This window comes from Ovis aries, chromosome 1 (assembly GCF_016772045.2).
Source record: "Ovis aries strain OAR_USU_Benz2616 breed Rambouillet chromosome 1, ARS-UI_Ramb_v3.0, whole genome shotgun sequence".
NCBI classification, from domain to species: Eukaryota; Metazoa; Chordata; class Mammalia; order Artiodactyla; family Bovidae; genus Ovis; species Ovis aries.
The window spans coordinates 247,249,756-247,274,383 of NC_056054.1; the positions used below are offsets into that span (position 1 = coordinate 247,249,756).

Sequence of the window (24,628 nt, forward strand, 5' to 3'; positions counted from 1 at the left end):
ATAGTATATGAAATCTATATAAAATAAGTATGTGTCTATTATTGCACACATGATATTAGTAGTATATGATAGCTTACCGTCATTGGTACTGAATGTGTGAATAATTTGCCTCCTGGGGTTAAAAATTATATGATCTGATACTTTTTTTTATTTTGACTATCTTCATAGTTTCTTCCCCTAAATACATAAATAAAGGTTACATTTCATTGACTGAATTATATTAACAATGCTATTATGAGCCTCTGCATACTTGTTATTTTCATATGATAATTAATGATTAGGAGAAATAAATATTACATATATCCACATATGAAGGGTACTCAGTTTTGCTCAGTAGCAACTATTTTGATGACATACTCATGTTTTAATTCAACGTTGTAATTATCAAGACCTCATTTTGTCCCACGTACTTTGCCAGGTCCTTCTTAGAATATGAAAAGTAATTTTTTAAAACTAGTTCTCACCTATAGAACTTGCCATTTAGTACTTATAGTAGCATTTATGTCTTGAGACAGTTTCACAAACTGTGTTATTTCCTCCCCCGTTCATCCATCCTTGGGAATCCTGTCCTTTAAGGATAGAAAAGAGCAGAAAAATTCTACGTATAAATCCTCTTTAAAAAAAGTTGGGGATGGGGTGGGGTGGGAAAATAGGTCACTTACTTTTTTAAGAATCTTTTCATTGCCACAATCCAAAATGTTAGTAATGTCTTGATTGTCTCCAGATTTTAAAGGTAAAGATATACTGTTTTAATGCTTTGTGTTTCCATAATTGACTTTTTTGTTTTTATATTTAAAGAAATATTCTATAAAGTACAACCCAGGATATGTGTTGGCCAGTCGCCTTGGAGTGAGTGGATACCTTGTTTCAAGGTTTACAGGAAGTATTTTTATTGGAAGAGGATCTAGGAGAAAGTAAGTTTATGTTAGAGAAATTTACTTAAAGTGGCAGAAAAAAATAAATGATAAAAATAAAATGGTTAATATTTCAGTATTTATTTTCTCTTATTGCTTTGAATTTTCCTTAAAAAATACGTATAAATCCTCTGATGGTGATCTTTCATCTAAATGGCACATGCTGTAGGTGGTTGGAAAGACAGTTCTTATTTTTAGCAGCTAACAAATTGAACCTTGAAAAAAGGTATCAGAAGGTGTGTGTGAATCTCATAATATATTTCCCTGAATTTTCCTGTTTCATTCTCCTCTCTAATTATATAATCTGTGTATATGCTTTGTTAACTTGGGTTTTGAAGCCTTTCCTCTAGTTTTTCTACTTCTACTACTTTGGAAATAACCGTGATAACTAAAACATAGAAAACTTTTCTAAAAATTGAAAGCAAAGCTTTGTATTCTTTGAACAAAATTTTAAAACTTTTGTGTGTATGTGTGTGTGTGGTTTAAATTCAGCCCTCATGGAGACCATAAAGCAAATGTGGGTTTGAATCTCAAGTTCAACAAAAAAAATGAGGAAGTACCTGGATATACTAAGAAAGTTGGAAACGAATGGATGTATTCATCTGCAGCAGAACAACTTCTTGCAGAGTACTTGGAGAGGTAAGTTCCTATGGCAGGATCCTACTAGGCATCCAAAAACAGGAATGTGATAAGGATTTTGCCTTGCTGATAAGGAAAGTGTTTCCTTTAGTAAAACATGATACATATAAATTAATTTAATGTCATGGAGTGTTATAAACTAAAACAGAGTGGGAAATACTGTACTTAAATTATTCACCATGGAAAAAGTTAATGAGAATGGCCCTCCCTTTAATTAAAAATTTATTTTACTTACTGTCATAAATTTTTCACTAGTCTAAATGTCTGTGTCAGTAGTAATAAAATTGATATGTATAAACACAACAACCCTTGGCATAGTGAATTTTCTTAAAACTCCAGCTGGACAGTTGATTTTATCATAGAATTATTGATTTTTATTACTGAAATAGTCTGAGAAATCAACAGGTCTCAACTCCTCATTGTAAAAGTGAGAAATCTGAGTACCAGGATTTACTGAGTTTATTCAGTGTCAAAGATTTACAGGAAATATCTCTTATTTCTGTTAAATGATTGAATGTTCTCTCCATTGTTTCACTGGTTTCTAACTCTTTCATATTTGAGAATCATTAGTTTCCTAGGGCTGGTTTGCGAAACTACCACAAACTGCATGGCTTAAAATGACAGGAATTTATTGTCTCAACAGTTCTGGAGACCAGAGTCCAAAATCAAGGTGTTGGTAGGGCCATACCTCCCCTGGAGGTGCTAGGGAAGGAACTGTCCATGCCTCCTTCCTAGCTTCTTTTAGCCTCATAAGTTTTGTTCCTTAGCCTATAGCTGTATTATCCCAGTCCTCCGTCCTCACGTGGTTTTTCTCCCTATGTGTCTTAATATCATCTTTTTCTTTTAATTTTATTGGAGTATAGTTGATTTACAGCATTGTCTTTCATGTATATAACAAAGTGATTCAGTTATATTAAAACATACATATATTCATTCTTTTTTACATTCTTTTCCCTTACAGGTTATCACAGAATATTGAATAGTGTTCCTTGTGCTATGTAATATGTCCTTGTTGGTTATGCATGCATGCTGAGTCACTTGAGTTGTGTCCAACTCTATGCGACCCTATGAACTGTAGCCCGCCAGGCTCCTCTGTCCTTGTTGGTTATCTATCTTATATATGGTAGTGTATGTGTGTTCATCCCAAGCTCCTGATTTATTCTTGTCCCCCACATTTCCTCTTTGGTAATCATAAGTTTGTGTTTGAAAGTCTGTTTCTCTTTTGTACATTTGTATAATGTACAAATACATAAGTTCGTTTGTCTCATTTTTTTTAAATTAGATTCCACATATGAGTGATATCATATTACATTTGTCTTCCTCTGTCTGATTTCACTTAGTATGATAATCTAGGTCAATTCATGTTGCTGTAAGTGGCATTATTTCACACCTTTTTATGGCTGAGTAATATTCCATTGAATATATGTATACATCTTCTTTATCCATTCTTCTGCCGATGGACATTTCCATTGCTTCCATGTCTTGGCTATTGTAAATAAGAGTGCTGTGGTGAACATTGGGGTGCATTTATCTTTTTGGATTATGTTTTTCTCAAGATACTGGCCCAGGAGTGAGATTGCTGGATCAGATAGTAATTCTATTTTTAGTCTTTCATGGAACCTCCATACTGTTCACCATAGTGGTTGTATCAGTTTATATTCCCACCAACAGTGTAGAAGGGGGACCCCTTTCTGCACACTTTCTCTAGCACTATTAAACATATTTTCATGTACCTTTTGGCCATCTGTGTTTCTACTTTGGAGAAATGTATATATTTCTCATAGATCTGCCCATATTTTATTGAGTTGTTTGTTTTTCTAACATAGAGCTATGTGAACTTTTTGTATATTTTAGAGATTAATCCTTTGTCAGTCTCTTTGTTTGCAAATATTTTCTCCCATTCTGTGGGTTATCTTTTTGTTTTGTTTATGGTTTCCTTTGCTGCGTATCCAGGACTTCCCTGGTGGCTCAGACGGTAAAGCATCTGTCTACAATCCAGGAGACCTGGGTTCCATCCCTGGGTTGGGAAGATTCCCTGGAGAAGGAAATGGGAGTCCACTCCAGTACTATTGCCTGGAAAATCCCATGGACAGAGGAGCCTGGTAGGCTACAGTCCATGGGGTTGCAAAGAGTCGGACACAACTGAGCGACTTCACTTTCACTTGCTGCATATCATCTTTCCTTTGTTTGTGTCTACCTCTTTGTGCAAATTTCCCCTTTTATAAGGACACTGGTTATATTGGATTAGGGCTTATCCTAATGACAGGAAGCAACAGTTAGAACTGGACATGGAACAACAGACTGGTTCCAAATAGGAAAAGGAGTACATCAAGCCTGTATATTGTCACCCTGCTTATTTAACTTATATGCAGAGTACATCATGAGAAATGCTGGGCTAGAAGAAGCACAAACTGGAATCAAGATTGCCAGGAGAAATATCAATAACCTCAGATATGCAGATGACACCACCCTTATGGCAGAAAGTGAAGAGGAACTAAAAGCCTCTTGATGAAAGTGAAAGAGGAGAGTGAAAAAGTTGGCTTAAAGCTCAACATTCAGAAAACGATCTGGTCCCATCTCACTTCTTGGGAAATAGATGGGGAAACAGTGGAAACAGTGTCAGACTTTATTTTGGGGGGCTCCAAAATCACTGCAGATGGTGACTGCAGCCATGAAATTAAAAGACGCTTACTCCTTGGAAGGAAAGTTATGACCAACCTAGACAGCATATTCGAAAGCAGAGCCATTACTTTGCCAACAAAGGTCCGTCTAGTCAGGGCTATGGTTTTTCCTGTGGTCATGTATGGATGTGAGAGTTGGACTGTGAAGAAAGCTGAGTGCCGAAGAATTGATGCTTTTGAACTGTGGTGTTGGAGAAGACTCTTAAGAGTCCCTTGGACTGCAAGGAGATCCAACCAGTCCATTCTAAAGGAGATCAGTCCTGGGTGTTCTTTGGAAGGACTGATGCTAAAGCTGAAACTCCAATACTTTGGCCACCTCATGCGAAGAGTTGACTCATTGGAAAAGACTCTGATGCTGGGAGAGATTGGGGGCAGGAGGAGAAGGGGACGACCCAGGATGAGATGGCTGGATGGCATCACCGACTTGATGGACCTGAGTTTGAGTGAATTCCGGGAGTTGGTGATGGACAGGGAGGCCTGGCGTGCTGCGATTCGTGTGGTCGCAAAGAGTCGGACATGACTGAGCGACTGAACTGAACTGAATGACATTTAGTTTGATTACTTTTTTTAGAACCCTATTTCATGTATTCAGTATCCTGTGATAAACCATAATGGAAATGAATATAAAAAAAGAACGTATGTATGTTTATAACTAAGTCACTTTGCAGCAGAGATTGGTACAACATTGTAAATCTTCAATTTTTAGAAAAGCATAAAAAAATAGAGAACAGATTTGTGATTGCCAAGGGGGAGGAGGGAGAGAGAGCGATGGATTGGGCATTTGGGGTTGGTAGATGCAAACTATTACATTTAGAATGGGTAAACAACAAGGTCCTAATAGTACAGGGAACTATATTCCTATCCTGTGATAAACCATAATGGAAAAGAATATACAAAATAATGTGTGTGTGTGTGTGTGTGTGTGTGTGTGTGTGTGTGTGTATATATATATATAACTGAATCTTTTTGCTGTATAGCAGAGACTGGTACAACATTGTAAATCAACTATACTTCAGTTTTCTTAAAAAAGACATTTTTTAAAAAACCTATTTTACAGTAAAGTCACATTCTGAGGTACTAGGAGTTGAAACTTTTATTTGAGAGGGATGGAGGGGATACATTTCAACCCCAAATTACCATCTGAAAATTTAGATTATTTCTTCTATTTACCTCCATATTTCTTTTAAAATGCCATATTTAGCCTGCTTTTTCTTGACTTTTCAACTTGATATATGCAGGTAGCTTCCTGAGAAAGCTTGCATGTCTGGACATTTCTTCAAACCTCCCTGATGCTTCACTGATAGCTCACCTTGGTCTCGAGTCCTAGATTGGATATTCTCTTCGTTAAGAATTTGAAAAGCACTGCTTCATTCTCTTGTTTCTTTTGCTGTCAAGAAGTCTTGTGCCATTATGATTCTGAATCTTTATGGATGATCTGTTTTCATTTTCTGAAAACTTTCTAGAATATTCCATCACCAAAGCTGTTTAATAATGCGATGGTGTGTCATTTTTCTTTCATTTTGCTGTTCAGCCCTTTCAGACTTGAAACTGATGCCCTTCCATTCCAAGAAACTTTTTCGTATTATTTCTTTGATAATTTCTTTGTCACCATTTTGTGGTTTTCTTTCCAAGATTCCTTTTGACAGATGTTAGACCTACAGGATTAATTCTCCTAATTTTCTTATCTCTTCCTATCCATTTTCTATATTGTTATACTCCTATTCTACTCTGTGGGAGATTTCTTCACCTTTAACTGATACCATTTTTTATTTTTCTTTAACCATTTTTAATTTCTAAAAGAGTGTCCTCATTCTCTGACATTCCTTATTTATGGCATCTTTTTCTTATAATAAATGAAATATCTTTTATTATCTAATGATAGCAATCTAGATTTTCTTCTGTTCTCAATATTTTCTGTTTTCTACAGATTGTTTTTCTTTTTTTTCTTTTCTGTTTGATTTGATCTCTCCTTTCATGTTAAAGTGTTTTCAGATTTGGGGCGGGGGGGAGGATGATGTTTTTTTGTTTTGAGGCTTTTTTTTTTTTTTCCTTTTGGCCTGGTAGTTCTTCAGTGTCTTACCATATTTTCGTGTGCAGTGTTAAAAAACTGATTGGAAATTTAATGTGCTTCAATAAGGCTTGTCCAGTGGGATTGGGCTATTTTGGCAGAGCATCTCCAAATATCACTACCTATATGTATATCTTTTCTGTTGGGCTGAGTAGTTTTCCCAGAAATGTGTTCTCCAGTGTTTTGCTTGGAGGACAGATGTGGAGAACAAAACAAACTTCAAGTGTTCTGGAAATTAACCAGAGGAATGGGGTCTCATTACATAGTGGATTCTGTAATACACCCCCAGATGCCTCTTCAAGACTGAAAATCTATTCGCTGCGCAGCAGGAATGCTGCTGTCTCTCAGCCCTCAGCAGTAAGACCTCTGTAGAAATTGCCTGGCAGAAGAGAAATGCCTTCTACAGTTACATCCCTTTCCCGCAATAGCCTCATGTCCAGTACCTCATCAACAAGGAGATATGTTTAAAAAAATAAATAACAGCAGAAGAGACACAGATGTATAGAATAGTCTTTTCAACTCTGTGGGACAGGGAGAGGGTGGGATGATTTGGGAGAATGGCATTGAAACATGTATAATATCATATAAGAAATGAATCGCCAGTCTAGGTTCGATGCAGGATACAGGATGCTTGGGGCTGGTGCACTGGGATGACCCAGAGGGATGGTATGGGGAGGGGAGGTGGGAGGGGGGTTCAGGATGGGGAACACATGTACACCGTGGCAGATTCATACTTTACAATACATACTTTACTATACTTTACAATACAATATTGTAAAGTAATTAGCATCCAATTAAAATAAATAAATTTAAATTTAAAATAAATAAATAAAGTGATATAAAGCCTCAGCCAACCTGATTGTCCCAGTTCAGAATAAGTCTGGGGAGCCACCCTGGTTTGAGATCTCTATGCTGCTGGCCAAGGAGTTCATTAAGAATGAACCATAGCCCAATTTCTACATGTGCCCGGTTCTGCTTCCTTCCCTTCCACAGGTGTTGTTTTCACAGACCACATAATAAACTTGCTCCATGTTTATCTCCATCTCAGGGAGTGCTTCTTAAAGGTGTTATACTTCCTAGCCTGCTTCCTACGGGCGTGTATAGTGTTTATACTCTCACTGATGCCCTGTTTTCAGTAGAGCACCTAGCCTCTCCTCCTCATGCCCCTTGCATCCAGTTTCCTGTGTCTGGAATACACAAGGCTTGAGCAGCTCCTGTTCAACTTCTCCGTTAATAAACTACAGGATTTACACTGAGGTAGAGGTGACTGCCTAACTGTTTATTAGACAAAATTTTCAACTAAAAGCCTCATAAACCTCACCCCATAGTGCGGCACTAAAACATACAGAGGTCATATCTCCTGAGCTTTTGCAGACTTCCACAGTTGGCATCAGCTTGCTTCTTGTTTCTCTGGCAGCTTAGGGTACAGCTTATTCCCATCTGTCAAATCATTTCACACTTCTCTATTCAGTTTTCAGTTTCTAAGGTTTTGTTAACTCACATATGCTATCAGATTCTCTGCTTCTTTGTTTATCTGTCTTCTAGGTCTATGCCCTTTTTTATCCTTTACTATTCTTTTCGTGGCCTGGGAAAGGAACAAAAATAAGCGCATATATTCTGTCTGGTATATATATTTAGAAGTATTGCTACACTGTTAGGAGAGCAATGGAATTTTGAAGAATATCAGAAGAAACTTTTAATGGATTTTCATTCGTTCTGTTGTGAAGTGCTCTAGCTTTATTGTGAATCTGTACATATTATTTTATATATTTATCACCTGTCATTATAGTCCAAGAAGGATAGAATCAGTGACTGAAGTTTATAAGTATTGTAATAGTTTATTATATTTATGAATTGTCGTTTCTCCATCATCTTTTTATGAGGGCCTGGGAATACTTTCAATCTTTCAGTCTCTATCCCTTGTGTGTGTCTAGTAATCAGTTCTCAATATATTTACTATATCCCCTTAAGACCCAGAATTATTTGATCAGAAGTTTTTATGAAATTCGCCATGTGTATTTTTAAAAGCAGTGTTGTCATTTGTTTCTTTGGCTAGAGCTCCAGAGCTATTCAGTTACATAGCCAAAAATAGCCAAGAGGATGTGTTCTATGAAGATGACATTTGGCCTGGAGAAAATGAGAATGGGTAAGCAAAAGTTACGAGATTCACCACCTCAGAGCTCAACTTCGTGGTTCCACTGTTAAGTAGTAGTTAGTTTCTCAAGAATTTATATTACTTTTTTGGGGGAAGATTTTGCATTGTTTTGTTCTTGCTTTAAGATCTTAAAATGATTTTTTCTTTCATTTGTACCAGTAAAGTACTTTTAAACTAATTTTTGTGGTTTTTTTTAAATTACTGAGAAGTAACATGTCCATATTTACATTTAGCCCCAATTAAGTATAGTGATTAGTTAAATATTTTATATCATTTATAATTCACAGCCTTCAGAAAGTTTATATCAAGCTTTTTATATAAGTCCTCAGAAAGTTTTAATTAATGTGAAAAAATTATTGTTTTTAATATAGTGCTGAGAAAGTTCAAGAAATTATTACTTGGCTAAAAGGACATCCTGTCAGTACTTTGTCTCGGTCTTCTTGTGATTTGCAAATTCTGGATGCAGCTATTGTTGAGAAAATTGAAGAAGAAATTGAAAAGTGCAAGGTATGATTTTCAATAATGAAGATTACTGATGAGATTTGAAGCTAAATGAACTATTTGTTATCCTATAAATAATTTGTTTCAGTCAAATAAAACATATTTAGTGATTCTAAATTATATCAAATTATTCTATAATTTTAATAAGTATTCCAGCCTTTTCTAGTGTCCATCAAGTTTGTCTACATAAATATAAATGTATGTCAATATAAGAAAGCCCATAGCGTTTAAATTATTATGTCCTTGTAGTGTTTCTGAGGGCTTCCCTGATATCTCAGTTTGTAAAGAATCTGCCTGCAATGCAGGAGATCCCAGTTCGATTCCTGGGTCAAGAAGATCACTGGAGAAGGGATAGGCCACTTACTCCAGTATTCTTGGGCTTCCCTTGTGGCTCAGCTGGTAAAGAATCCGCCTGCAACGCGGGAGACCTGGGTTCCATCTCTTTGTTGGGAAGATCCCCTGGAGAAGGGAAAGGCTACCCACTCTAGTATTCTGGCCTGGAGAATTCCATGGACTGTTTCTGATTTTAAGAATTAATATTTTATGAGTCTAGTCAATAAAAAGTTTGTGATTGAGAAGTAAGGTTAATTCTCAGCTGTTTCCTATTCTAAGTTCTTTAAAGATACAGTTCATTTTTATTTTAATTATCCATTCTTTGGCTGCACTGGGTCTCTGCTGTTGTGCATGGGCTTTCTCTGGTTACTGCGAGTGGGGGCTACTCCTGGTTGCAGTGCACGGGCTTCTCATTGTGGTGGCTTCTCTTGTTGTGGAGCACAGGCTCTAGGTGCTTGGCTTCAGTAGTTGCAGCACTTAAGCTCAGTATTCGTGGAACATAATGCCTAGCTCCACAGCCTGTGGGGTCATCCTGAACCAGGGACTGAACCCATGTTCTCATCATTGGCAGGTGGATTCCTGTCCACTGTGCCACCAGAGAAGTTCCCATCTTTTTATAGAACATAAAAATTACATTTATTTCACTTTTACAGAATCGCTCCTAAAATATACTTTCCCATTGATAGTCTCATTCAATGTGTATTTTTGAAAGTCCACTTAAACTATCCGTTTTTTATGTCTTGATTTTAAAAACTAATAACCTTCTGTGTAGGCATAACTGTTTTTATCTATTTTGATTCTCTGTCTTAATGCAATAGAAAATGGATTGTGTTCCTTTTCTAAGCTTACAATTTTATTTTTCACACATTTGCCTTTTTATTAAAATAATGTTGCTTTGCTCACACAGCGCTGTGTTGTTTGAACTAATAGAGTAAGTTAAGAACTGGGTCTCAAGCCCTGGTCCCCCATCCCTCTTTCAATACTCAAAACCTTAGGCAAGATAGTTAACCTTTCCATGCCTGCATTTCCTGACTGATAAAATAAGAATAAATTAGTACCATCTCATATAGTCCTCAAAAAAAAAAATTAACTGTGTTAATACATATAAACTCCTTCTAATAATGCCTGGCTATTACTGATGCTTAATAATACTTAGCTGTTATTTTTTGAATTGTTTTGTCATGTGCTGAAGAGCTGTGAATACAGCCTGAAAAATCACCACTAGATGACTCTTATGAAAAAAATGTAAGGCTAGAATCCAAGAGTTTGATATTTTGAAAGGTTAATGATAGTCAGTTGAAGATAGAAAACCTGCATTTCTTTTTAATAATTGTCTTTCAATGTAGAGTTATTTGTCCAGCATTACTTTTGAAGTGAGTTTTCCACTTAACAAAAGTTTATAACTTTTAAGTCCCCAAATTTTAGCTGAACCCACTTGAATGCGGAGTTGTAAAATGTTTTACATATTCTCCCCTTACTTTGCAAACTGATGATACACATGCAAAGTTGTAGTCTCTCATTTTGATGATAGCATTTAAAAAATGTGGGTACATATAGATAAAACAGAGTGATTTTTTTTTTATCCCTTTTTGGTTTTATAGTGTTATTAGGTAAAGAAGGAGAAAAACTAAAAAATGAACATAACATTCTGAATATAATTTAACCTTTTTTTTTTTAATGCAGGGTCATGATTAAAGGTATCCATAGTTTTTCTTATTGGGTAGTGGTTCCCAAACTCAGCTAATTATCAAAATTATTGGAGAAGTATTTTTAAAAACACACATTCTGGATTCCACCTTCAGATCAGTACTTGGTAAACTTTATATCCAAATGAATCACTCGAGGATCTTGTTAAAATACAGATTCTGATTCACTAGCTCCCAGATGAGCAGCTCTTGATGTTCTGCATTTCTAACAAGCTCCCAAGCGGTCACACTTTGAGTAGTTATTCCCTATAACTTTTTAGTCAGTAGCTATGGATTGGGGCCTATAGTGAAAATGCCCTTGTTTGTTAATTTGCCTCATAATCAGATTTGAGTGCCATATTTTCTAATCAGTACTATAATTTTATTGATAGTAATAATGCCTAGGGATGTGTTAAGCATATGGGTTGTATTTTCATATGCAGTCTTCCAGGCACAATTCTTTTAAACTGCTTTAAATCTCTTCTCATATCTTTCTTTCTTGCTGTTTTTCATAGGCGCCAGTTGTACTTTATTAGTACTTCTGGTCTGCCTTGGGTTGAAAACTTGTCAGTAAGACCGTCATTTTTTCTTATTAAAATTTTTTCTGTATGTCTTATATGTCAACAAAAAAGTTTTACTCTAAAAAGATTCAAGAATTAATTTATTCATCCTTGCTTGCATCTAAAGAAAGTCATATAGTCTTAAAATTACTCATTTCTTTTGGCTTTTTAAAATTTAGACATGTGCAAATATGAGATAATTTTTAATTTTAATATTTTAAAAATATTTTTTAAATTTTCTTTCCTCAGCAAAGAAAGAATAATAAGAAAGTTCGAGTGACAGTGAAGCCCCATTTGCTATACAGAGTAAGTTTCCTGTCAGAGAATTCAAAGTTGTTGTTTTGCTTTGAAAGTACAGAAGGAACAAAATATTTTCAGTATATTAGTAGAAAAAATTTTAAATGAGAGTTGATAATTATATTTACATCTTTCTTTTCAGCCTTTGGAACAGCAACATGGGGTTATTCCTGATAGGGATGCAGAATTTCGTCTCTTTGACCGTGTTGTAAATGTGAGAGAGAACTTTTCCGTTCCAGTTGGCCTTCGGGGCACCATCATAGGAATTAAAGGGGGTAATAACTCAATACTTAATATGTCTCCATCTACATTTATACTGTATGTCTTATATATATATATATATATATATATAGTATGTCGTATATACAAGCAGAAAGCAACTGTAAATCAGGAAAAACACTAAATTCTTTTATGTTTCAGTTAATTTTTTTCCAGCTTTAGTTTTCAGAGGAAATTCTCCTTTTCCATCTGTGTAATCATCTGGGAAGTGATTAAAAGATGTGAAAGTTGGAGAAAGACTGCTGAAACTTTGGTAGCTTATGTGTAACACATTAAAATTATCTAAAAGCTTAGTGAGAATACATATATGTGTTTTCATGAAACTAAGACAAACATTTTGTTGGGTTTCATCTAACCGTGTCCAGGGCTTTGCCTTAATTGTCCTTGTAATCACTTGATTTCTACAGAGAAATAAACAAACATGATGTATGAGCTTATTTACAGTTAAGAGATTTACATGTTAATTTGAGTTTTATGAATACAACTAGATTGTGTATATAAAACAAATCTATCAATCCATTGTGCAACAATGTACATATAGTTAACACTATAGTACTGTACACTTAAAAATGGTTACAACGATAAATTTTATGCTGTGTTTTTTACCGAAAAAAAAAAAAAAAAAGGAAAAATGAGTATGGAAAGAAAAGATAAGAATTAGCTAAGAATCTAAAAATTCTTCAAAGGGATGCCTGGAGTGAGAAGCTTTGCAATATAGATTCTAAAACTAGTCAACCCAACACAAAGGAGCACGTCGGGTACCTAGAGGCTAGGGCACCGGCAGCACTGATCCTCCATATCCCAGGCACTCAGTCTTGGTCTCACTGTCCAGAAAGATGGAAGAGCAGACAGGCCATGAGCCCAGGAGAACTGCTTATTTATTGGCAACAGTGTGCTGGGCGCTTTTACATTTAGCCCTCCCGTCCACCTGAGAAGTAGTTATTATTTCTTTTTTATTATAATTTTATTTATTTTTGGCTGTGCTGGGTCTTTGTTGCTGTGTGGGCTTTTCTCTAGTTGTGGCAAGTGGGGGCTGCTCTCTGGTTGTGGTGCATGGGCTTCTCACTGAGGTGGCTTTCCTTGTTGTGGGGCTCTAGGTGCTTGGGCTTCAGTAGTTGCAGCACATGGGCTCAGTAGCTGTGGCTCTCCAGCTGTAGAGCACAGGCTCAATAGTTGTGCGGAGCCTGGTTGCTCTGAGGCATGTGGGATCTTCCTGGATCAGGGATCAAACCCATGTCTTCTGCATTGGCAGGCGAATTCTTCACCAGTGAGCCGCTAGGGAAGTCTGATATTGTGTCATCCAAGAGTTTAAGTGACTTGCCCGAGTTTACACAAATAAGTGACAGAGCTGGGATTTGAACTCCTTCCCCTGATTCTTTTCTAACTTTGAGGGCTGGTTCTCCATATTTTGCACATCTTCTTGGGGTCTACCTCTAAAAGAGAATTTTCTTCTCTGATTCTTCTTTGAATTTTTTGGATGTGTTTTTTGGTGCTTAAAATGAAGACAAGAAAGTCAAGTAGGTTAACAAACCCAGGCTAAGCATGGTAAGGGTCACATGCATGTCATGAAGCAACCCTCCTGCTGCTGTCTTCCCGGCCTCACATATTGGCAGTTCAAATTCTGAGCTTAGTGGAGTCTACTCTGATTAGGTTGTCCTGAAAAGGCCTTAGTAATGATAACAGAAGTTTCCTTTCTTCTGACAACCCCAGTCAGTAATAGTGACCGTTGGAATTTTGTCTAGAGAAGAATTTTAAAGCTGTATCTACACTGAGTGGAAAAAGCATTGTCATTTATTAAACATATATCCCATGGACATGGAATGTAAAGAGGAATATTTGTCTTACTGCCTTAACCTGATGCCTCATCTCCATAGAAATCTCCACTAAAGGGGTGAACAATCCTTTGGTCAATAATCTTTTCAGTAAGTGGCTCCTCCCTCAGACAAGAAAAGGAACCTAAAAAGTGTATCTTAAACCTTCACAGAAGAGGCTCTTGCCTCTCATTGAGCCCCACTTTCTTGGGTTTAGATTTTAGGTAAAAGTGTCAGATGAAAGATACAGCTGCCAGGAGAGAATTAGTAAGCTCTGCAGGCCTGCTTCCCATTGGACAATGAAAGGCTGAGAATGAGGGAAATATCCCCCCAGCACCTACCCTGGGTTAACATAGTATCAGATATGGTATTAGTCAGGGTTCTCCAGAGAAACAGAACCAAGGGAATGGAAAGGGTGGGGGTAGAGGTGGGAAGAGAGAAAGATTCCGTTGTGAAGTTATGTGACAGACACTCTGATTAATTTGGGCTTAGAATTCAAATGTTATGATAGCTAATGATTTCACTTTACCTTGGAACTTTGGTAAATTTAAACTTTCCCATCATCCTCTCTGCCACATTTATTCATCTCTGCTCCTCTTTAAGGTTTATTGTACCATAGTCTTTCTCTCATGTCTCATGTCTCAATCCTGACATCCATTATCTACCAAGTCATCTCCTGCCAGAACCTTGGAGTCGTCTTTGCCATCCCCAGTCTTTTTATCTATACAGGTCACAAACTCCTGCCAGTTCTATCTAGTAATATATCCTTTCTCTCCATTCTCTTTCCCTCATTACTGCCGTGTCTTCAAATCTCCGTTTCCTATGTCTAACTGTAAAACCTTCTAAACTACAAATTCCAGAGTTATCTCTTTTGTTAACTCTCTTTTTGTGAATAATTTCCAACATATAAAAAACAGATAAAAATATAATTAATTCTCACAGCGTCTAATTTAAAATAGTATTATTTTTCTTTAAGTTATTACAAGTGAGGGAATCTGTGAGCTTATCTTCTTTTCATTTGCATCTGTATTGATAGTTGGAATGCTTCTAATACTCCAAAAACTCACATTCCACTTTTTTAATTATATGATTTTTCAATCTCTCTTTTTTAAACAGCTAATAGAGAAGCTGATGTACTATTTGAAGTATTATTTGATGAAGAATTTCCTGGCGGCTTAACAATAAGGTTTGTATTTCCAGATGATAATTACACTTCGTAAATATGTCCATAGGGCCAATGGCTTTACATTACTTGCTTTTTTGTCCACAATTTCAGTTCCTAGTACGTATGAGACTCATACTTGTTACTAGGGTTGTAACAGTGAATAAGACAGACATGGTTTCTACCTTCACAGAGCTTTCACTTTAGTAAGGGATATAAGTAACTTACTAAAAATAATCTTTTAATTAAAATGTGACAAGTGCTGGGAAGAAGTATTAATAGTTTAGGTGTCTATAATAGTGTGTGATCTGTTCTGAGCGTTCTAGAAAGGCTTTCTTGAAGTGATGTTTAAAATGGGACATGAAGACTAAATACTGAAAGAGTAGTAATAGGTGGTCAGAAAAACAGAATAGCATATGCAGCAGAGGATATTTTCACTCATTTAAAAGACTAGAAGAATGCAGGTGTGTCAGCCTCAGCAACTATATAAGATTAGAGTAAGGGAAAAGAACAAGAACCACACTGTGCAGGAACTGGTAACCTGCTTTCAGGACATGCTAAGGATTGTGGTATCTTGGTCTTTATCCTTCAAGCAGTGTGAAGCTATCAAAATCAGAGATGTGACATGAGCAGATTGCATTTTTTTAATGGTTAAATAACTTGAGGAATAGAAACATTCTTTGAATTGAGAGACATGGTCACTCTTTGTCATTTGTTTTAGTGAAATTATAGACACTCAGGCTAGGATGGAATGGTTTGAGAAGTGAACAGCCAGTGGAGTAAAGGAGACAAGAAATAGCTAACCCTTGAGAAGTTTGACCTTGAAGGGGAGAAAAGATAACTGGCAGTTAGGATAACTGGCAAAGGAGAAAATGAAAGTTATACCCATTTGAATGCAAAGTTCCAAAGAATAGCAAGGAGAGATAAGAAAGACTTCCTTGGTGATCAGTGCAAAGAAATAGAGGAAAACAATAGAATGGGAAAGACTAGAGATCTCGTCAAGAAAATCAGAGATACCAAGGGAAATTTCATGCAAAGTTGGGCTCAATAAAGGACAGAAATGGTACGGACCTAACAGAAGCAGAAGATATTTAGAAGAGGTGGCAAATACGACCCAGCAATCCCACTTCTGGGCATACTGAGGAAACCAGAATTGAAAGAGATACGGGTACTCCAGTGTTCATCACAGCACTGTTTACAATAGCCAGGACATGGAAGCAGCCTAGATGTCCATCGGCAGACGAATGGATAAGAAAGCTGTGGTACATATACACAATGGAATGTTACTCAGCCATTAAAAAGAATGCATTTGAATCAGTCCTAATGAGGTGTATGAAACTGGAGCCTATTATACAGAGTGAAGTAAGTCAGAAAGAAAAACACCAACATAATACGCTGCTGCTAAGTCGCTTCAGTTGTGTCCGACTCTGTGCTACCCCATAGATGGCAGCCCACCAGGCTCCCCTGTCCCTGGGATTCTCCAGGGAAGAACACTGGAGAACATAATATACTAATGCATATATATGGAATTTAGAAAGATGGTAATGATGACACTATATGCGAGACAGCAAAAGAGACACAGATGTAAAGAACAGTCTTTTAGACTGTGGGAGAAGGTGAAGGCAGGATGATTAGTGAGGGTAGCGTTGAAATGTGTATATTATCATATGTGAAGTGGATTGCCGGTCCAGGTTTTGATGCATGAGACAGGGTGCTCAGGGCTGGTGCACTGGGATGACCCTGGGGGATGGGATGGGGAGGGAGGTGGGAGAGGGGTTCTGGATGGGGAACACATGTGCACCCGTGGCTAATTCATGTCGATATATGGCAAAAACCACTACCGTATTGTAAAGTAATTTGCCTTCAATTAAAATAAATAATTCATTAAAAATAAAAAAGAGGGGCAAGAATACACAGAAGAACTATACAAAAGAGATCTTCACAACCCAGATAATCACGATGGTTTGTGATCACTCACCTAGAGCCAGACATCCTGGAATGTGAAGTCAAGTGGGCCTTAGGAAGCATCACTACAAACAAAGCTAGAGGCAGTGATGAAATTCCGGTTGAGCTATTTCAAATCCTAAAAGGGGATGCTGTGAAGGTGCCGCACTCAGTACACCAGCAAATTTGGAAAACTCAGCAGTGGCCATGGGACTGGAAAAGATCAGTTTTCATTCTAATCCCAAAGAGGCAATGCCAAAGAATTGTCAAACCTCCACACAATTGCACTCATCTCACATGCTAGCAAAGTAATGCTCAAAATTCTCCAAGCCAGGCTTCAACAGTACATGAACTGTGAACTTCCAGATATTCAAGCTGGTTTTAGAAAAGGCAAAGGACAGAGATCAAATTGCCAACATCTGCTGGATCATCGAAAAAGCAAGAGAATTCCAGAAAAACATCTATTTCTGCTTTATTGATTATGCCAAAGCCTTTGACTGTATGGATCACAACAAACTATGGAAAATTCTGAAAGAGATGGGAATCCCAGACGACCTGACCTGCCTCTTGAGAAACCTATATGCAGGTCAGGAAGCCACAGTTAGAACCAGACATGGAACAGACTGGTTCCAAATCGGGAAAGAAGTACAACAAGGCTGTATATTGTCATCCTGCTTATTTAATTTATATGAAGAATACAGCATGAGAAATGCCGGTCTGGATGAAGCACAAGCTGGAATCCAGATTGCCAGGAGAAATATCAATAACCTCAGATACTCAGATGACACCACAACGGCAGAAAGCGAAGAAGAACTAAAGAGTCTCTTTTTCAAAGTGAAGGAGGAAAGTGAAAAACTTAGGTTAAAGCTCAACATTCAGAAAACTAAGACCATGGCATCTGGTCCCATCCCTTCATGCAAATAGATGGGGAAACAGTGAGAGACTATTTTTCTGGGCTCCAAAATCACCGCAGATGGTGATTGCAGCCATGAAATTAAAAGACGCTTACTCTTTGGAAGAAAAGTTATTACCAACCTAGACATCATATTAAAAAGAAGAGACGTTACTTTGCCAACAAAGGTCCGTCTAGTCAAAGCTATGGTTTTTCCAGTGGTTATGTTTGGATGTGAGAGTTGGGCTATAAAGAAAGCTAAGCACCAAGAATTGATGCCTTTGAACTGTGGTGTTGGAGAAGACTCTTGAAAGTCCGTTGGACTACAAGGAGATCCAACCAGTCCATCCTGAAGGAAATCAGTCCCGAATATTCATTGGAAGAACTGATCTTGAAGCTGAAACTCCAGTTCTTTGGCCACCTGATACCAAAAAGCTGACTCATTTGAAAAGACTCTGATGCCGGGAAAGATTGAAGGTGGGAGGAGAAAGGGACGAGATGGTTGGATGGAGGATGAGATGGTTGGATGACAGCACTGACTCAATGGACATGAGTTTGAATAAACTCCAGGAGTTGGTGACAGAAGGGAGGCCTGGCGTGCTGCAGTCCATGAAGTCACAAAGAGTCGGACATGACAGCTATTGAACTGAACTAGGAGGTTTAAAGCAAGAAGGTTGTATTGTTTGTTTTTAGCTTACCATGGTGGAGACCTCCTCAAATCTATTTTGGGTGACCATTAATAGAAAGTTTAAAGTGACAGAAAAAAGGATCGTTAGAATGAGAGGTTCCATGGAATATTCGAATTGTGACCTCTCTCACTTCACTTTGGTGTTTCCTTGGGTAGGTTAGTTAGAGGCATTCTGACCCTCAATATCCTCATCCATAATGAAGATGTACACTTCACTAGGTGATTGTGAAGATTAAATGAAATCATTTCCAGTTTTCCTTTCTTTTCTAAACACTGTCTGGAAAACTGAACTGAAGTTTGTTTAGTTTCTTTTCTGTTTTGATTAGTGGTAATTAAAATTAAAAGCGAATTACTCTTAATCGCTTTACATAAAATAACAATCTTCAGTCCTTACAGCAAGTGATCACCTTCAGAATGCTATTATTGTTTGCAACTTGAATGTGCCTGTTTCCCAGAGACATTGTCTGTGCCTTTAAATGCAGCAGCAGAGTCTGGATCCCATATCTGATTTTGATTTTCATTTGGTTACTAATAACCCTAGCCAAATAACTTTTGAAATATGTTTTTAAGATTAACTTCTTTTTTGATTGATTGAGAATTATATAAAAGATTGCCTGCCTGCTGTATATTCATTTCATAATGCAGAATCTTATAGTATATAGTTCTCACAAGAATACTTTCTGGAAATCTTACAAAGATTTCTTATGAAAGAATTCTACTTCCCCATGATCTCAGAATATAAGAATATTACATTCTAGAGAAGTGACAGAGTTGAAAGCTTTTGACCACAGAGGGCTTATTTTAACATCTAAACACTTTTATCATGAGCAAGAAGGAAGAAATCACAAATGCTTGTCTCTTAGCCTTCCAAGGTCTAGAACTTTAAGATGGGAAGATGAGGATTAAAAGAGCTGGACTCAACAATTGATCAGGAAATGGAAGTGATCAAAGCTAACATTTCTCCTGTTGCATCAGTAGAGCCACACTAGCTGCACACTAGCTAGCTTCATAACCCAGACTATATAAACCACTGTTGTTATTTTTTTTAACAAGTTTGAAATTTAATTCATTGGTTAACTAAGCTATTCTGTTGCAAGCCTTCTGAGGACAAGCTTAGCTCACACACACCCCTCCACATACAACTACACCTCTAGAACATTTTTCTCCCACTTAATAGCGCTGAATAGTCTATTCAAAAACTTTCCAGAGATATATCATCTTACAAATTGAGATCTTTCTCTAATTTCAAGTTCCTGAATTTAAAAGTAATATTCAGGACTTACCTGGTGGTCCAGTGGTTAATGCAGGGGACACAGGTTCAGTCTCTGGTCCAGAAAGATTCCACATGCAGGAGGGTGGGAAGGACGCTAAGCCTGTGCACCACAACTGCTGAGCCCATACTCTAGAGCTGCACAGGACTGAGAAGCCACCGCCCAACTAGAGGGTAGCCCCTGCTTGCCAGAACTAGAGAAAGCCTTCATGCAGCAACTAAGACCTGGTGCAGCCATAAATCAATTAATTAATTGAAAATAATAATCTTTATGAATCAAATTATGAACAGTCCACCCAAAATTATTTGATTCTTCTCCCTAGCACATTTAGTTTTAGTTCCCTCTTACCCTGATACAACTTTTTACTTTTAGGTGCTCACCTGGTAGAGGTTATCGACTGCCAACAAGTGCCTTGGTGAACCTTTCTCATGGGAGTCGCTCTGAAACTGGAAATCAGAAATTGACAGCCATTGTGAAACCACAGCCAGCTGTGAATCACTATAGCTCAAATTCATCAGTTCCATCTGGGCATTTGGGAGGCCTGAACCATTCCCCTCAATCGCTTTTTGTTCCTACTCAAGTAAGATTTTTATTTAAATAACGAGCTTGAAAATAACTGTTTTCTCTTTATACATTTACTTCATGGATTAACTGTTATATTTTGAGCTATATCACCCAAATGATCTATGTTATCCCCTACAAAATGACATTAATTTGAAAGGTAAAAAGGAGGGGACTATATCATGTTTATCCAAAGCAGTTTTCAAATGCCCACCATATAACTCATGTGTGATTTCCTTTATTTCATCTCCCTGAGGGCAAAACTTGAATTGTTTTATGTGAGATACTTAACTTGATTTAATTACATGGTCTAAAATTTTAACCAGACTTTTAAATCCAAATAACAGGTATAGACTAATTAGGAAACAGGTAAGTAGATGATAACAAAGGAAACAAGCAAAAATCCTCTCAAATCTTGTAGGTAACTACTGGGTTTTTTGGTGCATATTTATGTTTCAGTTTTCCTTAAGAAGTTTTTTTTACTTCCCCAGGTACCTGCTAGAGATGATGATGAATTTTGTAACATTTGGCAGTCCTTACAGGGATCTGGAAAGGTTCAACACTTTCAGCCACTGCTACAAGAGAAGGTTAGTATACCTTGCTTAATGGACATTTCATTTTTTTTTAATTTATTTTATATTTCTCTTTTAGGTATGCAGTGATTAGTTTTTCTTCTGAAATCTCATAAAAGAGAAATAACACTTCTGATCTTAAATTTTCATAGTTCTCTTCAGCCATGTATGTTTTTGGACCAATGAGTAAGACTAGAAAATTTTTATTTTAAATCAGTTTTGGATTTTTTTCTAGTTGTTTACAAATCAGAATTACTATATTTTAAATTTGATAAAAGCTTTAACGGTATGCATTAACTCATTCACTTCTACTTGAATGTATAGCTTTATGCTGGCAGTTAGTTGTCTTAAATATGAATGAGCAAATCCTTGATCAAGAAGAAGAAGAGGAAAGAAATTTTGCTAAAAGAGTAGACTCAGGCACCAAACAAAGGAAGATGAAAAGGAACAAATTCCTGTTACATTTTTTGCTAGTTACCCTCTTCTCAGCTTCAGTCAAAAAGGAATGTCCTCTCAAGTTTATAAACCAGTGGCCTCCACCATGAGGGCCTAATTTATTCTGATACCTCCAGTAATGGTAACATTATCAGTGCTAGAGAAGGGAAAATAGCAAAGGCAATGATGGTGAAATTAAAATAAAAATGAGAGTGACAGCAACATTTTAAGTCAGCTATACTTCAATTTTAAAATAAATAATAAAATGGAAAAATCTAAAATTAAAAAGAAAAGGTGAGAATGACAGTGCACAGGTCACCTCTGCCAATATGCTATATTTTAAGTTTTCCCTTAGATATTCATAAATGCTTAAATGTAACCCATATCCAGATTTTTGAACCCTTTGTTCCTCTGTTTATTTAATACTGCTAACCACTCATTCTTTAGGAGTGCTTTTTTAAATCATTCTTTCATTCATTCAACACATTCATTCAATGCCTGCCATGTGCCAGGCATTGTTCTGTGCACCAAGAATATAGCTATAAACAAAACAAAATTCCGGACTTGCATACAATTAGTATTGTAGGGAGAAAAGGATAATAAATAAGACAAAAGAAAATAAATGGTTTTAGATGATAATATAAGTGAGAAAAATTGTAGGGAAGCAGGATAGGAAATTTAGTGGAGAGGGCAGGCACGGTTTTGTAATTTTTTTAATGGCATGTTCCAGTAACATTTGGGCAAAGATTTGAATGAAATGAAGAATAGGATATACAAATATCTGAGGAGAGAGTATTCCAGACGAAGTCAAAGTTTCTGTTGGGAGTGGTGGTCTCTGATGTATACAAGGAAGCAGACTATTTGTCTGAATCAGTACGGTGAGTTGTAGGAAATGTACTTAGAGAGTTAACAGATAGATACTAGTAGGTCTTTCTGGATTATTATAAGGACATTGGCTTTTACTCAGTGAGACAAGTAATCAGTAGAGGGTTTTGCACAGCAGAGTGACATGATTTGACTTATATTTTAATTCTATCACTCTGCCTGTTACCTTGAGAATAGAAAATAGAGGAACCAAGGTGGAAACAGTTTAGTTCAGAAACTACTGAAATCATCAAGACTGAGTTGATATTGACTTGGATCAGGACAGTAGGACCCTGTGAGAAGTAGTCAAATTCTTAACATATTGGAAGGGATTTCCAGCTGATGATGAGATGGATATGGGGTAAAAGAGAAATAATGTATTAAAGAATATAACTCTTCAGGTCTGAATAACTAAAATGATAGATGGGGTGTTAACTAAGATGGGAAAGATTGCAGGTCTGGTAGATCTGTGGGAGAAGATCAGGAGTTCAGTTTTGGTAAGTTTGAGATGTATGTTAAACATTAAGAAGAGATATCAGAATTAGATATCTGAGTGGAGATGTAGAGTTGGACATTTGAGTCTGAAGGTCGTAAATGTTGTCCAGGCTGGAGAGATAAATTTGAAATTTGGAAGTCATTTTATGTTTGTGTGTATGTATGTACAGATGTGAATATATATGAATATATATATATTTAAATATACCCTATATATATATGTTATCTCTATCCACTTTCTTGGATATAGATAGAAAAAGGGTTCAGTAACTTAACCTTAGAGCATTCCATCCTTCAAGAGTTGGAGAGACTAAAAAGAAGACTGAGAAGGAATGGCCCACGAAACAGGAAGGAAACCAGGGAAGGGTGGTTTCTACATGCCAAGTGAAGAACAGATGTTAGAATAGAGTAATCGACTGTGTCAAATGGCTGTAGATGGATTAGTTAAGATGAAAGCTGAGAATTGACTACATACAGAATTTAACACATGAAGGCCATTGGGAACCTTGACAAGAGCAGTTTCAATTGAATGATAGGCGTGAAATACTGATAGGAGTGGGTTTAAGAGAGAAGAGGAAGAGAGAAATTGAAGGAAGCAAATATAGGTAATTCTGTCAAGGAGTTCTGCTCTAAGAGAAAACGTTACCCTGAATCTCCTCTTTCCGTTCCCTGTGTGTTCAAGTTCTTTGTTAACCTCTGTGCTTTCAACCTTTCATTGGGGACTGAAACACAACAGATGTGTTTTCCCTGTTGCCTCATTGCTTAACGGTGACTCTTACTTCTCTGCTAATTACCACTCAGTCTGTCTCTGATTCCAGCCTTTCAATCAAGATCAACCCAGTATCTCCACCTTCTAGAAGACAGGTATAGATGGATGCTACACCATCACCTCAACTTCAAGATATCTCACAATTGACCTCACCTAAAATCTCTTCTGTCCTTATTTCCAGCGTAACCATTTACCCGGGCATATAATCCGAAAAGGATGAAGTTAAAAGTTTTTGCTTCTTTCTAATATTTTTTTCATTGAGATCCCAAATCCTTTTGCCCCTTCTCAGTTTTTACAACGGGGACCTTAAATTTTGCCCCTAGCCCTAGATAAACCTATCTGTGCTTCCTGTTTGTTGTCTTTCTAGCCCTTCTTACCTAGTACTACCTACATAATCTTTCCTAAAGATCTTTTCACGTGTGTTGGCCCCATGACATAATTGAGCCAAGTATCTAATTAATAAGAACTCCTGGGGTTTTTTTTAATAACTTTATTTATTTTTTGGCTGTGTTGGGTCTTCGTCCTTTTGCATGGGCTCTCTCTAGTTGTAGTGAACGGGGGCTATTCTCTAGTTGTGGGGTGTGGGCTTCTCATTGCTGTGGCTTCTCAGGCTCAGTAGTTGTGGCACATGGGCTCAGTTGCTCCACGGCACGTGAAATCTTCCCCAGACCAGGGATTGAGCCCGTGACCTCTATGTTGACAGGCAGGTTCCTATCCACTATGCCTGTAGGGAAGTCCAAGACTCCTGGTTTTGAACTCACTTTATACCCTGAGGCAGTATAGTGAAGATAAATCTGATATTAGCCTCAGAATTAGGAAATCAGGTTTTGTGCCTCAAATTGCACAAATCTAATTTCCCTGGGCTTCTTTGGCCTCAGGTATAAAATTAAGGCATTGGACTTAGAGGAACTCTGGTCTTTTCAAACCCTAAAACAGTGTTATTCAAATATTCTAGAATGTATAGGGCTCCCTGTTTAAACGTACTGGAGTTCAGCCTCAACTCAAACTAATATCTAGGTCTTCTATAATCCAACCCTGCACAGTTCTTATAT

General features: G+C 37.1%; 1 protein-coding gene across 7 annotated transcripts in view; it reads left to right on the top strand.

The window, feature by feature from the left end:
• The window catches only part of XRN1 (5'-3' exoribonuclease 1), a 115,818-nt gene that overhangs the window by 63,395 nt on the left and 27,795 nt on the right, over positions 1 to 24,628 (top strand). For 6 of the 7 annotated variants that reach the window (XM_060394952.1, XM_060394954.1, XM_060394955.1 and 3 more), the window contains exons 24-32: positions 799 to 914; positions 1,407 to 1,553; positions 8,359 to 8,448; positions 8,829 to 8,964; positions 11,786 to 11,842; positions 11,976 to 12,108; positions 15,040 to 15,109; positions 20,253 to 20,460; positions 20,933 to 21,028. In XM_060394952.1, the coding sequence (XP_060250935.1) occupies positions 799 to 914; positions 1,407 to 1,553; positions 8,359 to 8,448; positions 8,829 to 8,964; positions 11,786 to 11,842; positions 11,976 to 12,108; positions 15,040 to 15,109; positions 20,253 to 20,460; positions 20,933 to 21,028 (1,053 nt within the window). Of the gene's footprint in view, positions 1 to 798; positions 915 to 1,406; positions 1,554 to 8,358; positions 8,449 to 8,828; positions 8,965 to 11,785; positions 11,843 to 11,975; positions 12,109 to 15,039; positions 15,110 to 20,252; positions 20,461 to 20,932; positions 21,029 to 24,628 lie in introns of those variants that run through there. The other variant, XM_027959681.2, reaches the window with a different exon arrangement.